The following is a 13,090-nucleotide window of genomic DNA, read 5'->3' on the forward strand; positions in this document are numbered from 1 at the left end:
ATTTATCATTAGATTAAGAACAAGGAGGTATTTGCTGAGCGTGGTAAAAGCAGCCAGATTGCAGTGGGTTGAGGCTTGTGGGAGGTGAGGAAATGGAGAAAGAGTGGAGGCGACATTTTTAAGCAGCGTGGTTGAGGATGGGAGGTGAGACAGAGGGCAGTAACTGTAAGGCATTCTAACTCTCCATGAGGCTTTTATTTTTAAAGATTGCGTTGAACTTCCCACTGTTCTCTGAACATGCCATCATCTTTAACAACTCTCTGGCCTTGCAGATGTTTTTCCCTGTTCTTGTTATGCTTTCCTCCTCTGACAATTGGAGATCTTTCATTTATTCGAGGCCAAGCTCAAATTTCATCTTCTCTGATGTTTTCCTAGGCTACTCCAAGTAGAGTCAGTCCTTCTTGTCCTTGTGCGCCACCACATGGTATTCACATATTTTTATGGCTTTGCACACTGGCTTATAAAAATCATTACATGTCTTTCTTCTTTACTGCAGCCTGAGCTACTGGAAGGCATGAGTTGTATTTGTTCATTTCAACAAGATTTCTCAGGACGTACTCTGTCTGTCACAGTGTCAGGAGCTGAATACTTAAGTATAACCAATGTTTGGCCTCAAGTTGTTTACAGGGTAGTGGGGCGACAGCTAAGAAAAATCATCCATTTCAAAACGCTGTGACCATGATTCCTATTGAAGTATTTATGGATTAATATGGTAGCAGAGGGGCTGTGGGTAGAGGATATCTCTATCTGATAAGGTCTCCAGGAAAAGAAAATAGCTGAGGTGGACAAATAAGGATGGGTGAGCCACATAACTGGAAGAACGTTTTAGCAGAAATTGAAAGAGTTTGTTGAGTTTAGTGCAATGTAAAAGTTCAGTGTGACTTGAACCTAGAATGCTCTTAGGGATTTGGGGTGAAACGAGGCTAGAAAATAAATCAGAGCCAGATCATGAAGGGCTTTATAGCCAATTGCCCCCCAAAAGCCATAAAAGCACCCCTAAATAAAACTTTAAAACAAGTAGATCTCTGTTAGCAGAGAACTTGTTATGGTCTGGTTCTTTATGATATGTATCAAGATTCTTTAAAATATACCTATTATACACAAGAAATTCCTACTGTGATTAGTTTAATATAGTTATACAGACACACTTAACACTTGCAAATTTAAGAATTAGAGTATTGCATTCAGGTGACTGCAAAAGATATCCAAGAGCTTTTCCACCATCTGCCTCTACTGATGCCTTTCTCCTAATCTAGTATTCAAGCTCTGTTGCCCAGAATTCTTGTTAGAACGTTTATTTTCCAATGACTCCCCTCATTCATTCATTCATGGACTGATTATTATTAATTTCCCATGTTCTAGGCAGTTTATTAGATGCTCGTGATATAGCATGGAAGAAGGTGGTCATGGTCTTTGTTCTCCCTGTGGAGGAAAAGTTGGCCAAATGGAGGTATTGATAGGGAAGAGAGACTGCAACAGAGATGAATAAGGGTAGTGAGGTGGAGCATGACACACCAGAGACCCTGCAATATCAGTATTGCTGTAGGCAGAGTATGTGGTGGAGAGTTGTCATGTGGTAGGCTAGAGAGGTAAAGAAGGGAGATGTTATGCAGGGCCTTGGAGGCTGTGAGAAAACGTTTGGACTATTCCAGAGGCTTTAGAAATTCAACTGACCAAACTCAACAACACCTCATTCTTTGCATCTTCTTTCCCCACATCATGACCGTATCTCAGGTGCATCCTGTGGCTTTCTGTTCACTTTCAAATATCAAAGAGTCCGGTTCTGTCCAATTTAAAGATCAATCTCTTATGCCACTTAGATCTTCTCTCCTTTTCTCAGCCATGTTCACAGCTAAGGGATGTACAGTGGGTGACAGGCCGTGATCTACTCTTCCTCTCCTCTGTCTGGGTCTTCCAGAATTGAGGCAAGGAGAGGGGAGATTATGAAAAGGGGGAAAAATATCTTATTACTTGGTTTGTTCTGTTAGTGGTTCTCTCTTGGCCATTTGTATGGCTGGCAGATAAAAGCAGGCTCTCTCATGGGGCACACTTGTGATTTCTTCTCAGGGATCTCTTTGTTGCCCAAAACACAAAACACACGAGTGGCTTATTCTTTAATGGACCTCTTGTGGCATCCTACTCAGCCTCTGCCCCTGGCACTTTACTTTGTGACCTTTTGCTGCTGGGTGTCCCTCCCTCATCAGGTCACCTTTTGTTGAGTGTGGGGAGTGCGGGCAGAAGGATACTTTGAAGGTAATTCATACCTTCCTTGATGTCCAAACTGTTTCTAGGAACTTGAGACATATTATCTCACTTCATCCTTACATGAAGTAAGTTCTATTATTATCACTATTCTGCAGATAAGTCAACTGAAATAAACAGAAATTAAATAACCTGCTCAAGCTCAAGTACTCTGGTTTACCTGACTTAAGATCCCATGCTCTTTACATCTCCTTCTTATTACTCAGTTTATTATTTTTTCCTTCGATCTTGTGTTTGAGTCAGTTTTAAATGTGGAAAGAAGACTTTGACAGAGATTCTAAAACTCCAGTCTCAGCTCTGCAGCTAAATTCTCCCTGTAACCTTTCATAATCCGTGACTAGCATCCATTTATTGGTCTATAAAAGAAGGAAATTTCATTCTGATGTCCTGCCTCCAAGGATTATTTTTATATATGCTGTAACAAAAAGAGCATGGTATTAGGAAGCATAAGGTTTGAGATTAAATTTTGGCTTTCTCTCTTTCTTTTAAAATAAATATGGCTTCTGAAGTATTCCCCACCTATGAAATGGGGATACTTTTGCATATTGAATAATATTATTGTGAATTTTAAATAAATTATATCAAAGTGAATTGCAGTTAACATATTATAACTATTAATCATTTTGAATAGTTTGATTGGATATATTTTACTAATCTACTATTAGAATCTGAATCTTTAGTATCAGTTTCTAATTTGTTTGTGAAACTTGCCCAACCTCTAGTTCCAAAAAGAAAGCCCAGCCATCTTACCTACTTCCTGATTGGATCACGCCGTTGCCGTGGTATTCTGCAGTCTTTGTGTGAGCTTCTTTGCATAATAGGGTTTTATGATTTTATACTAATTGGGTTTATTGACACTTGGCTGATCTGTTCTTAAGCTTCTCACTTTTTGCAATTTTTTGCAATGCTAATACTGGGCTTAATTTGTTGTTCATGCCCCTTTGAGTACCAACTGAAAGTGTTTGAGCTTAACTATTCTTGTATATTCCAAGGGTGTTGTTTCTTTAATTGCTACAACCTGCTTCATAAACCACATTTTTCTTCGTTATAGAAGAAATACACTGATTGGAACTTACTCAAAGGAGACTAGCCTTTATTAGCAAAAAGGGTATAATGAAATAAATTTTCTTACTTTAAAACATACTTGGTAAATCAATGTAAATGAGAAATCGCTCCAAGAGCAATCCTACAATTTGATTATGTTTTAGTGGATAGATATAATTCTTCAGAAATTGGCTACAAGCAATGACTTATAATTAATGTAGCCAGGCACTAAAAAATATTCTGTCTTCACTAAGTTACTGTCCTTGAAATCATGTTTGTACAATAAGCTGTGCAATAGAGAGTGATTTCATTGTTTGCAATACAAATTATGGAATACTTAGTGGTAGTAAAAACATTGGACTGGAAACTGCATCCTTTTCTGGGTTCTGCCCCTAACAAGCTTGGAAACAGGAATGTCGCTGAATTTATCTATAATCCCATCAATAAAAAGGAGAAGTTGGATTAAATTTTCTATAAAGAATTTTTCAAGTCTTGAAGTGTATAGATTCTTTAACTCTTTAGTCTCACCCAACAGTCAGCCTCACATCTTCTATACATAGGCCATAGGATAACTGCGTGCTGATATATGCTGGTGAATTTTTTTGTTTCTTTCTAAATCTGCTTCTTAGTTGTTGGTATATTCTCTGAGAGATTTTGTAGTTGATCTTGGTGATACTTCTTTCTTTTAGAATCTCGGTTCATCGGTCTGTCTTGTTTGTACAAAGCAGTTGCATTGTTTTGTACTTCTCTGGCAATTTTCTTGTAATACACAAGTAATTACTACGTTAGGATATACTCATGGAAAACTTCAGGTACATTTTAATGAAACTTTCAAGAATATTCTTTTCAAATACTGAGAGTGTGCATTATATATACATGTATGGAAATCAGATGCAAATCATTTGTTTGGCAATCCTGTTGTACTTAGTGGATAGGAAATAAATATTATTTGATTGAAATGTCTCCTTTCCCTGCTGTTTCATCTATAAAGCATTAAAAACCATGAAAACTAGTGAATCAACTCTATTTGTTTACCTATTTATATATCTATATCTATATGCTTTTGTATTTATATATTGAAATATTATAAGATAAGCACTAAAGCAGAGATTGGAATGAGATGAAGTTAAAATACATGTTATTTCAGGGATAATTATGTTTATTAATTAAATAGATTTTGCTCTCACTTAAGATTGCTCTTCATAATAATACTTTAGCAATTAATATAGTTAAATATGCTTTATTATTTTTAAATATCTTTCTTAAATACTTTATAATATAGCAATCAAAGGTCTGATTCTAAATTCATATTATTTTAATACTAATTTTGATGACTGTTGTAGATGAAAAAGTTATGTAAATTCAAATTTAAGAAGTGTGTCACTGGCTATTGATTATTGAACCATCCTGCTAATTTTTTAAAACCCATCCACCAATTTTAGATGTTTGTCTTCATATTCTTGATGCTTCGTTTTTAAAATAACTTAGTATTTGCAATGGCCTTATGCCGTCATTAACCAGCATTTCAAGGTACAACGTGTGCTTCAGATGAAGCTCATCACAATGGGTGTAAAACCACATTTTAAATAGCTTCACTGATAATTGTAAATTTGCTTTTGCAGATTTCTTGTTAGACTTGATTAGTTCATAATTCCTAATGTGCCTAATGAAGAGCTCATATTAGGCATAGAAGTGATATTCCCATGGTGAATACAATCCATGGTGTCATTTAGCAATAGTTTTTGAAGCCACTTGTCATTTTCACTATTTAGTTTAATCGAAACTAGATATTATAACTTGCAAACTCATCTGAGTACAAATCACAGTACACTGACAGCAAATTAATGAGGTATCACTTGACCATTCCCTGTTGTGGCTCATTCTCTTTCCATAGGATGCCTTACATACATGCCCATCATCTACTTATGGACGCAGTGAGAGTGCCAGTATCATTCCACGTATGATCTGTTAGCAAAGCTTCATTTGCTTCTTATATTTAGATAAGAATTCTATATAAAAATAAAGGTTCCATTATTTTTCTTCCTACACCCAAATAGATGCCCCCCATGCACCCACACACTTCGTAAACTACTGCTCTAAGCTAATTATCTTGCTTCTGCTCAAGCCTCTCTCTTCATGATGCGCATATGGTAATTTCTGGTAATCCTACTATCAATTTACTCTAGAGCAGTGGTGGGCATGCTAGGGCCAAATCCTGTCACCTGCCTATTCTTGTGAACAAAGATTTGTTGGAACATACCACTCTCACTCATTTATCTATTGTCTCTGGGAGCTTTTGCACAAGAGAAGAGTTGAGTAGTTGTCGTACTGACCATATGGCTTGCAAAGCCTAAAATGCTTACTAACTGCCTCTTACGGAAAAAGTTTCCTGACCTCTGGTTTAAACTAACTCTTACACCTTTGTACTAAAGTGCTGTACAAGAATGTTCATAGCAGTATTACTTACAATAGTGACAAATTGGAAAAAGAAAAAAATTTAAGATCAAGGAAAAAAATGAACATTGTGAAATATTCTTACGAAGGGCGGCTACATAGCAGTAAAAATGAATAGAATGGGGGGCCGGCCCGGTGGCGCAGTGGTTAAGTGCACACGTTCCGCTTCTCGGCGGCCCCGGGGTTTGTCAGTTCGGATCCCAGGTGCCAACATGGCACCGCTTGGCACGCCATGCTGTGGTAGGCATCCCACATATAAAGTAGAGGAAGATGGGCACAGATGTTAGCTCAGGGCCAGGCTTCCTCAGCAAAAAGAGGAGGACTGACAGTAATTAGCTCAGGGCTAATCTTCCTCGGGGGGAAAAAAAATGAATAGAAGGACTACATGCATTTCCATGAATAGCTCTCAAGAAGTAACTGAAAAAAGCCAAGCGTCAGAAAAATATGCACAGTGTGGTACCATTTCTATAAATGTTAAAAATGAGACACAGAACACATATATAGTAAATGTCTAAGTATGTGTATGGGAATCATAAACATTAAATTCAAGATAATTGTTTCCTCAGAGAGTAGGGGAATGTGATTAAGGAGAGATAAACAGGAGAGGGAAGTCTTCAGTGATATTTGTGACAACATTTCTGCTTGTGATGGTTACAAGGTGTTTGTAATATTCTTTATATGCTCTTATATATCTAAAGACAAAATAAAATAATACACAAATGAAAGCCACGGTCCTTTTCTTGAAGATTTGCAAGCTAGTTGGGAGGCAGAGGATCAAATGTATAATTGCAGTATATGATCTTGCAGTAATGGCTTTATGAGTGATAAAGACACAGAGAGAGCTGACTGTGTATTTTCCAGGTGTTCAAAGGACTGGGAGTGTGGTTGTGAGTAGAGTTCTTGCGCCAGGCAGGTAGGGAACTTGCTGTGTTTGAGGAATGGCAAGCAGTGGGGATCGTTAAAATTGTCGAGAGTGTAACATGACTGTGCCTGCTGGGGGTGGGAGAAAAAGGCCAAGATCACACTGGATTGGTTGGCAGGGCACATTTGGGACACTGTGAAACAAATGATATTCTGAAAAACAATTTTTAAAAGAGATCACCTGAAACTTGCTCTCTATGTGGTAGGTCTGTAGGAAATGATTGTCGTAGCAATAGCTTCTGAGACAGATAAAACATATCATAATTTTACAGAAATGGAAAAATTGAATTTGAATTTTTATAAAAAGTTGTAAAATAAATTCAGTTTGCCTGGAAAAGTAAATGTCATATGTAGTCACACTTGGCTTGGATTCGAGGGAACCACAGTTGGAAAGAAACACTTGCACAAAAACTTATATACAAAGACTCATCTCTTAATCTAGTTTTTTTTTTTTAATTGAATTCCATTTCTGTGGAATGAAACATTTAAAACAATGACTAAATTGCAGAGAGTGAGGGTGGATTTGATTATGTAGTTTTCTCCCGAGGATTAGGAGCATAGCCCAGAGACACTGTTCCTTTCCTGTTCGTTTGCCATTACCTATGGCTGATACTTATTATCTTCTTCCATTTAATTTTTGAGAGATCACTGGGAATCAATTATTTTCGTTTACTTGATTAGAATTTGTACAAATGGTTTGATATTTTCATAAGTATATGGTATTTTTAATCTGTCCTTTTTTACACACGCAATTTTAGTTGAGTTCAATTGCTAATTGCTGAAGCATTTATTTTCAAACGTTTGATAATTGTGGCTTTGTGGCCAAAGTACAGTTTCTGAATTTCCAATCTCAGGTGTGTCATTGAATATTTTAATTATTTATCATGTGAGGGTTTGCACAAACATGCATTGACAAAACATTTCACATCTGATAGATTGTTCAGTATTCACAGTTGTGGATTTGTATATCTCGTCTAAAATGTACACATTCTCTTATCCTAAGAAAGACAGAGATAGAGAGAGAAAGGAAAGTAGGAGGGAGAGGGATGGGGGAATGAGAATCAGAGGGAGAGAGATTCAGCTAATAAAGTATGGGAGAAAGACAGTAGAGGAATTGACCACTAACTGATCTGTGTGAATATTTAAAACTACATTTTAACCTAAGGAAGTTTATTTGCAAAATATTTGCGTTTTAAGTATTCTAAGAACTTAAAGTATTTTTATTACAAGTAATTTCATTAAATAAACTTTATTAAAATCATCATCCTCTAATGCATTCCTGCTAACAATATGGTATCTTAACATATTTTAGGATTAAAAAAAATATGATACTCTACAGTTTCTTTGGCAACAGGAGATGATGACTCATACAGAGCTGACAGCGTGTTTGATAGTTGTTTCTTTTTCTTTTTTTGCTACCGAGATGGTTGCTTGTTCATTCTTTCTTGAGATAAATGACTTAAAACAATCCACTCAGACCCTGCGCCAGCCTGCCTCCTCTCTGAGTGGTTCTAAACCACGGGATGCAGTCAAGCAGTTTGACTGAGATCTTGTTCAACCGAAAGAGAACAGATAAAGTGAATGTATTCTTTCATTTTCATAACAATATGTAGCTAATTGTGTAAATACACCTGCTTTTCCCCATTGTAAGTGGCAACATTTATTTATAAGATTAAGGAATGATCTTTCTAATTCAAAATTTACTTCTCTCAGTATAGCTTTCTTTTTTAAACTATTTATTAGTTTTATTGGAATTTTATAGTGTTCTTGTATCCAAAACATTTATTATTTTCAAAAGAGTCCTATTTTATATTTCAGGAATATACAATAGATGTTTTCTTTCGACAAAAATGGAAAGATGAACGATTAAAATTTAAAGGTCCTATGAACATCCTTCGACTTAACAATTTAATGGCTAGCAAAATCTGGACTCCAGATACCTTCTTTCACAATGGGAAGAAATCGGTAGCTCATAATATGACAATGCCAAATAAGCTTCTTCGAATCCAGGATGATGGGACTCTACTGTACACAATGAGGTATGTTTTTAGGTTTGGTTTGTGGCATCTAAATGCTGAGAAATCCCTTATTAAAAAACTGGCCAACTTAGTTGAAGTATTAGCATAAATTGAACATTTTCATAACAGGTTAGAAGTACCATAATATGCTTTGTAAATGCTTGGATATTAAAAAAAGCAAAGATAAAATAGTGTTTATGAGTTTGATTCTCATCTTAGTGTGTTAAAACTTAAGAATTGCCTTAACTATTAAGAATTGATCTTTTCGTCGATTTACTTTTCACACTACATTTTAATTAAGCACAGTTTAATAGCGTGACTTAAAATTTTCTTTATACCAGCATGTAAGTTTATTTTTAATGTCTCATAAGATTTCCCATCAAAAATTTAAGTGATTTTTAAGCAAGCTTTTACTTAATTTAGTATTTGACCCTCCTTATGAAGCTACCCTAAAGAAAACGATATTTTTAAAATTCAGAGTGATAGTTTTTATTTAATAAGGCTCACAAGTATTGGATACCATAAGCATATGTATTAGATTGAATCATATGAAGTTGCCATTTTGTAAATCAAAAAGTGTCACGTAGCATTTCATATGATTCAACCTTAAAAAATTATCTAAAGGAATATACAGGTATGGACTCTAATAACAACTATTTTAACTATTCCCATGAATTAGTCTTTTAAAATAAGTTATTTGTTTTATGTAACAAAGAAAACAAACACAAATCTAATAAAATGATGTAGAATCTAAAATTAACATGTTTAATAAAGACTTTAAAGCATGGATAACCATCAGCCTTATATACAGACCGGTGTTTGTTCCAGGCATTTGATGTATTGTTATTTCATATGAAATGTTGTGGTAGATTTTAATTGTGAAACATTTGAGAAGGGTCAATAATACAGTCTTGGTCTTTAAAGAAAAATCTCTTGAGGACTCATTACTGAATGACCATTGCCTACAATGGAAGTCTAAGCTGTTCCTTCTGCCTCTCCCTCTGAATCTTGCCATACAGATGCAATACCCCTGTTGATTTTACACTGTGATCATTCCTGTCGATTGAGACAATGATTGGAAATTTTGAGTTTAAACAAAATATAGGCAGAGAATACACAAAGTGTTGGAAAATATTGGCTGCGGTTCAGCTTAAATACTCTCTTAGAAGTATATAAACTCTAATTAAACTGTTGGCCACATTTGTTTTGCTCATCATAAGAGGTTCTTCTCTAAATTCAATTTAGTACCTGTTTTATCCACTTTGCCTTTGTGTGAAATGGAATCATTTATAACTTTATAACAAGTTTCCTATGATTATCCTTTATTGTGATCATGTAGATACAGAAAATGTATTTATTTAGCATTCATACCTTGTGTCCATAATATAGCCAACAGTCTAAACGCAGCAAGATATTTCCAGGAGATACATGTACATATGTATCCATATCTACTTCTATGTTTATATCTTTGTATCTATATACAGTACATAATGCTTATTCATAATTTACCTATTTTTGAAGGGAGCTTCTGTGAGCCAATATTGAATTCTTATATCAATTTTGCTAGATAGTAGATGACGTGATGGGGAAGGTGACATTCTTTTAACAATGGAGATTTTTTCATTTTTTCTCTAAGATTTTAAATATTAATAGTGAGATTAATGGGAAAATAGCCCTTCAAAGATGCATGTATAACTTCTTTACTTAACAAACCAGAGTACAAAATGGTTACATAAAATATATTCATAAATAAATATTGTTACTTGAGCTCAGATTTTTTATATGCTCATGTCTTCGGAAGGATGATCTAAATGTGAAAGAATGAAAATGTATTTAAGTGTGGATTAGCCTAATACGATGCTGTAAAGAAGGTCCCACCTCATCATTAATTCTGTTGACAACAGTAAGGAGTGATTTATCTTGACTTGCCAATTTACTTAAACAAAGAGTGGAATTTTGACTTTTAGGCTTACAGTTCAAGCTGAATGTCCCATGCACTTGGAGGATTTTCCAATGGATGCTCATTCATGTCCTCTGAAATTTGGAAGCTGTAAGTATGGGGATGAAGATACATGTTTTGGGTCAATAATATCAGGGATAGTCGGCAACACAGCTGAATTATATAGTTTCTCTTCCATATTATGGAATGCTTAATGCTTGCCCAATAAGATACAGAAGTAAAAGACATGCTTATTTCTCTCAAGGAACTACTTGGCTGGCCCTGTTGTAATCACAAATATCACTATATTGCAATCGTGATGTTTAAATTATCACTTACTTTACTGCTAATAAAGAACATTATGTGTTTTTGTACATGTGTAAAACTAGGCCAGGAGCTCCTTGAAGGTCATGAATATGTCATTTACCTTCTTTTCCAAGTGCTGGCACATTGAAAATGCAAAATAACGTTTCATTTTTGTTGACTAAGAATGAATTGTAAAGGATAGATTCTATTGTTTATTAAAGTAGCAATCACCCTGTTGCAAATGGCAGGCACAGAAGCAGGCACAGAATTATCATTCTACTTTCTAACTAACGGAAAGGATGTTTTTTCCTAAAATAAATTTGAAGGAGATGACGTAGCTGATTGCTACATGCAGGCACTTTTTGTATACATAGAATATTTCAGAAAAGGCTCTGCGCATTTGGCCATTCTTTAGGTCACTGAGGTTACATCTTGTATGTCAAGCAGAAGCTTTCACTCTCCCGGAATAATTGAAAAGAAGGAAGGTCAAATCATCTCCCTAGGCCCACAAGACCTTCAGGGCAGGTTCAGGATAAATTCATGGGCACAGCCAAGCAGCTTCTCTCTTGTGTGAGTGTGTTCCATCGCCTGACCTTTTCAGAAACCTCACTCTCTCTGGCACTCCCGTCTTTGTCCATTCTGGGCATCTTTTGACTTTTCATTCTCTTGAACAGAAATGCATTTCTCCCAACTGATTGAAAATATGTAGCACTGAATAGTGTGCCTTCTCCCTGCAGACTGTATCAAGTGAAAGAAAAGGGAAAAATGATGACTAATATGAATGCAAAACTCTCTAATTATTTTCATGACCGTAGTTTTGTGGAATAATAAGTTCAACTCTGTTCCATTCATTCTTACAAAAGGTGTCAGCTCTCAATTTTCTTTGAGAATCTTTTCTTTGTTTAACTACAAAGCCTTCTTTTATTGTCATGGAAACCATCACTTCAATACTGGCATTTCTTCCAAAATTATTTAAGATAGTCAATCATGTTATACAACATAAACATGATACTGAGAAAACTACAGCAGATGCAGCAGAGAAAAACTCATTTGCATTGCATAAGTGACATTAAAGGGAACATTGAGAAGCCTTTATACCAAAGAAGGGATTTATTCAAGCTGCTGTGATGGTGTAAGAAGGAAAGACACTTTTCACTGGACAAGTGAGTGCCATTAAGACACCAAACATAAATGATGTGATTTCTCAATTCTGATTATGAAATAAATACACCTGAAAATAACTTAAATAAAATTTAAAAATCCCTTATAGTGTATTCACAGAGTAGTGGAATATTGCATGCTTGACAATATGGTTTCTATATCTAGAAGTGATTTGAGCAACACACAAAGTTTGTTGTTAGGCATTCTCTGTTTAAGTAATTGTTTTTTATTTGTTTTATTCATGTTTATTTTCTGACACATTGAATTAACAATTTGTATATCCTTTTGTTTATCCTTGCCAATAGTAGGTGCTTGATGCGTAAGTGTTACAAGTATGGACACCAGCATGGAGTATTACATACCTAAACCTAAACTGTAAAATGTTGCCACAACATATTTTGGCAGTAGCAGCCATATTTTTGTCTTCTAGTCATTTATTTCTCTCTCGCTTAAAAGCCGTCTTGTCTGCCCCCAAGTGATGGAATTTTTGGAACTTTATCGTTGTCCTCAAATAAAAGAAACATCTTTTCTATAAATTTACAGTTCTGAATTTGATTTTGTTTTGTTTTATTCCTATTGCCTCACATCTTTATATATTTCCTTGCTGTTTGCCTTATTTAAAACTTCCTGAATGGGAGTCTAGGAATATTCTGTACATTAGCCCCAAAGAAATTGCAAATTATATTTTTGGATAAAAATTCATGATTAGAAATGATTTGGGGATTTTTGTTGGTTACCAAATATTAAGAATCAGTCATTATGCATTTGATGTTTAATGCAGAATATGACTCAAAATGGGTTACTTAACAGAATTAAATAAAATTATTTAATGAAAACCTAATTTAGAGATGGAATTTATAATGCATTTGTAAAACAAACCTTCTCTCCTTTTGTACTTTACTGGGAAGCTTTGCAGTGGCCTCCTGGTTTGGATGTTTGCTAGTGTACCAGAGAGTGCCTCCAATCTGCCTTGCATCCTTTCTGC

General features: G+C 35.2%; 1 protein-coding gene across 1 annotated transcript in view; it reads left to right on the forward strand.

Annotated features, from left to right (window-relative positions):
- Positions 1-13,090, forward strand: part of LOC124237449 (gamma-aminobutyric acid receptor subunit alpha-2) — a 127,189-nt gene that overhangs the window by 62,135 nt on the left and 51,964 nt on the right. Inside the window, exons 5-6 of the mRNA XM_046657075.1 lie at positions 8,500-8,720; positions 10,667-10,749. Coding sequence (XP_046513031.1) covers positions 8,500-8,720; positions 10,667-10,749 — 304 coding nt within the window. The remainder of the gene's footprint in view (positions 1-8,499; positions 8,721-10,666; positions 10,750-13,090) is intronic.

The sequence above is a fragment of the Equus quagga genome, chromosome 3 (genome assembly GCF_021613505.1).
Source record: "Equus quagga isolate Etosha38 chromosome 3, UCLA_HA_Equagga_1.0, whole genome shotgun sequence".
NCBI classification, from domain to species: Eukaryota; Metazoa; Chordata; class Mammalia; order Perissodactyla; family Equidae; genus Equus; species Equus quagga.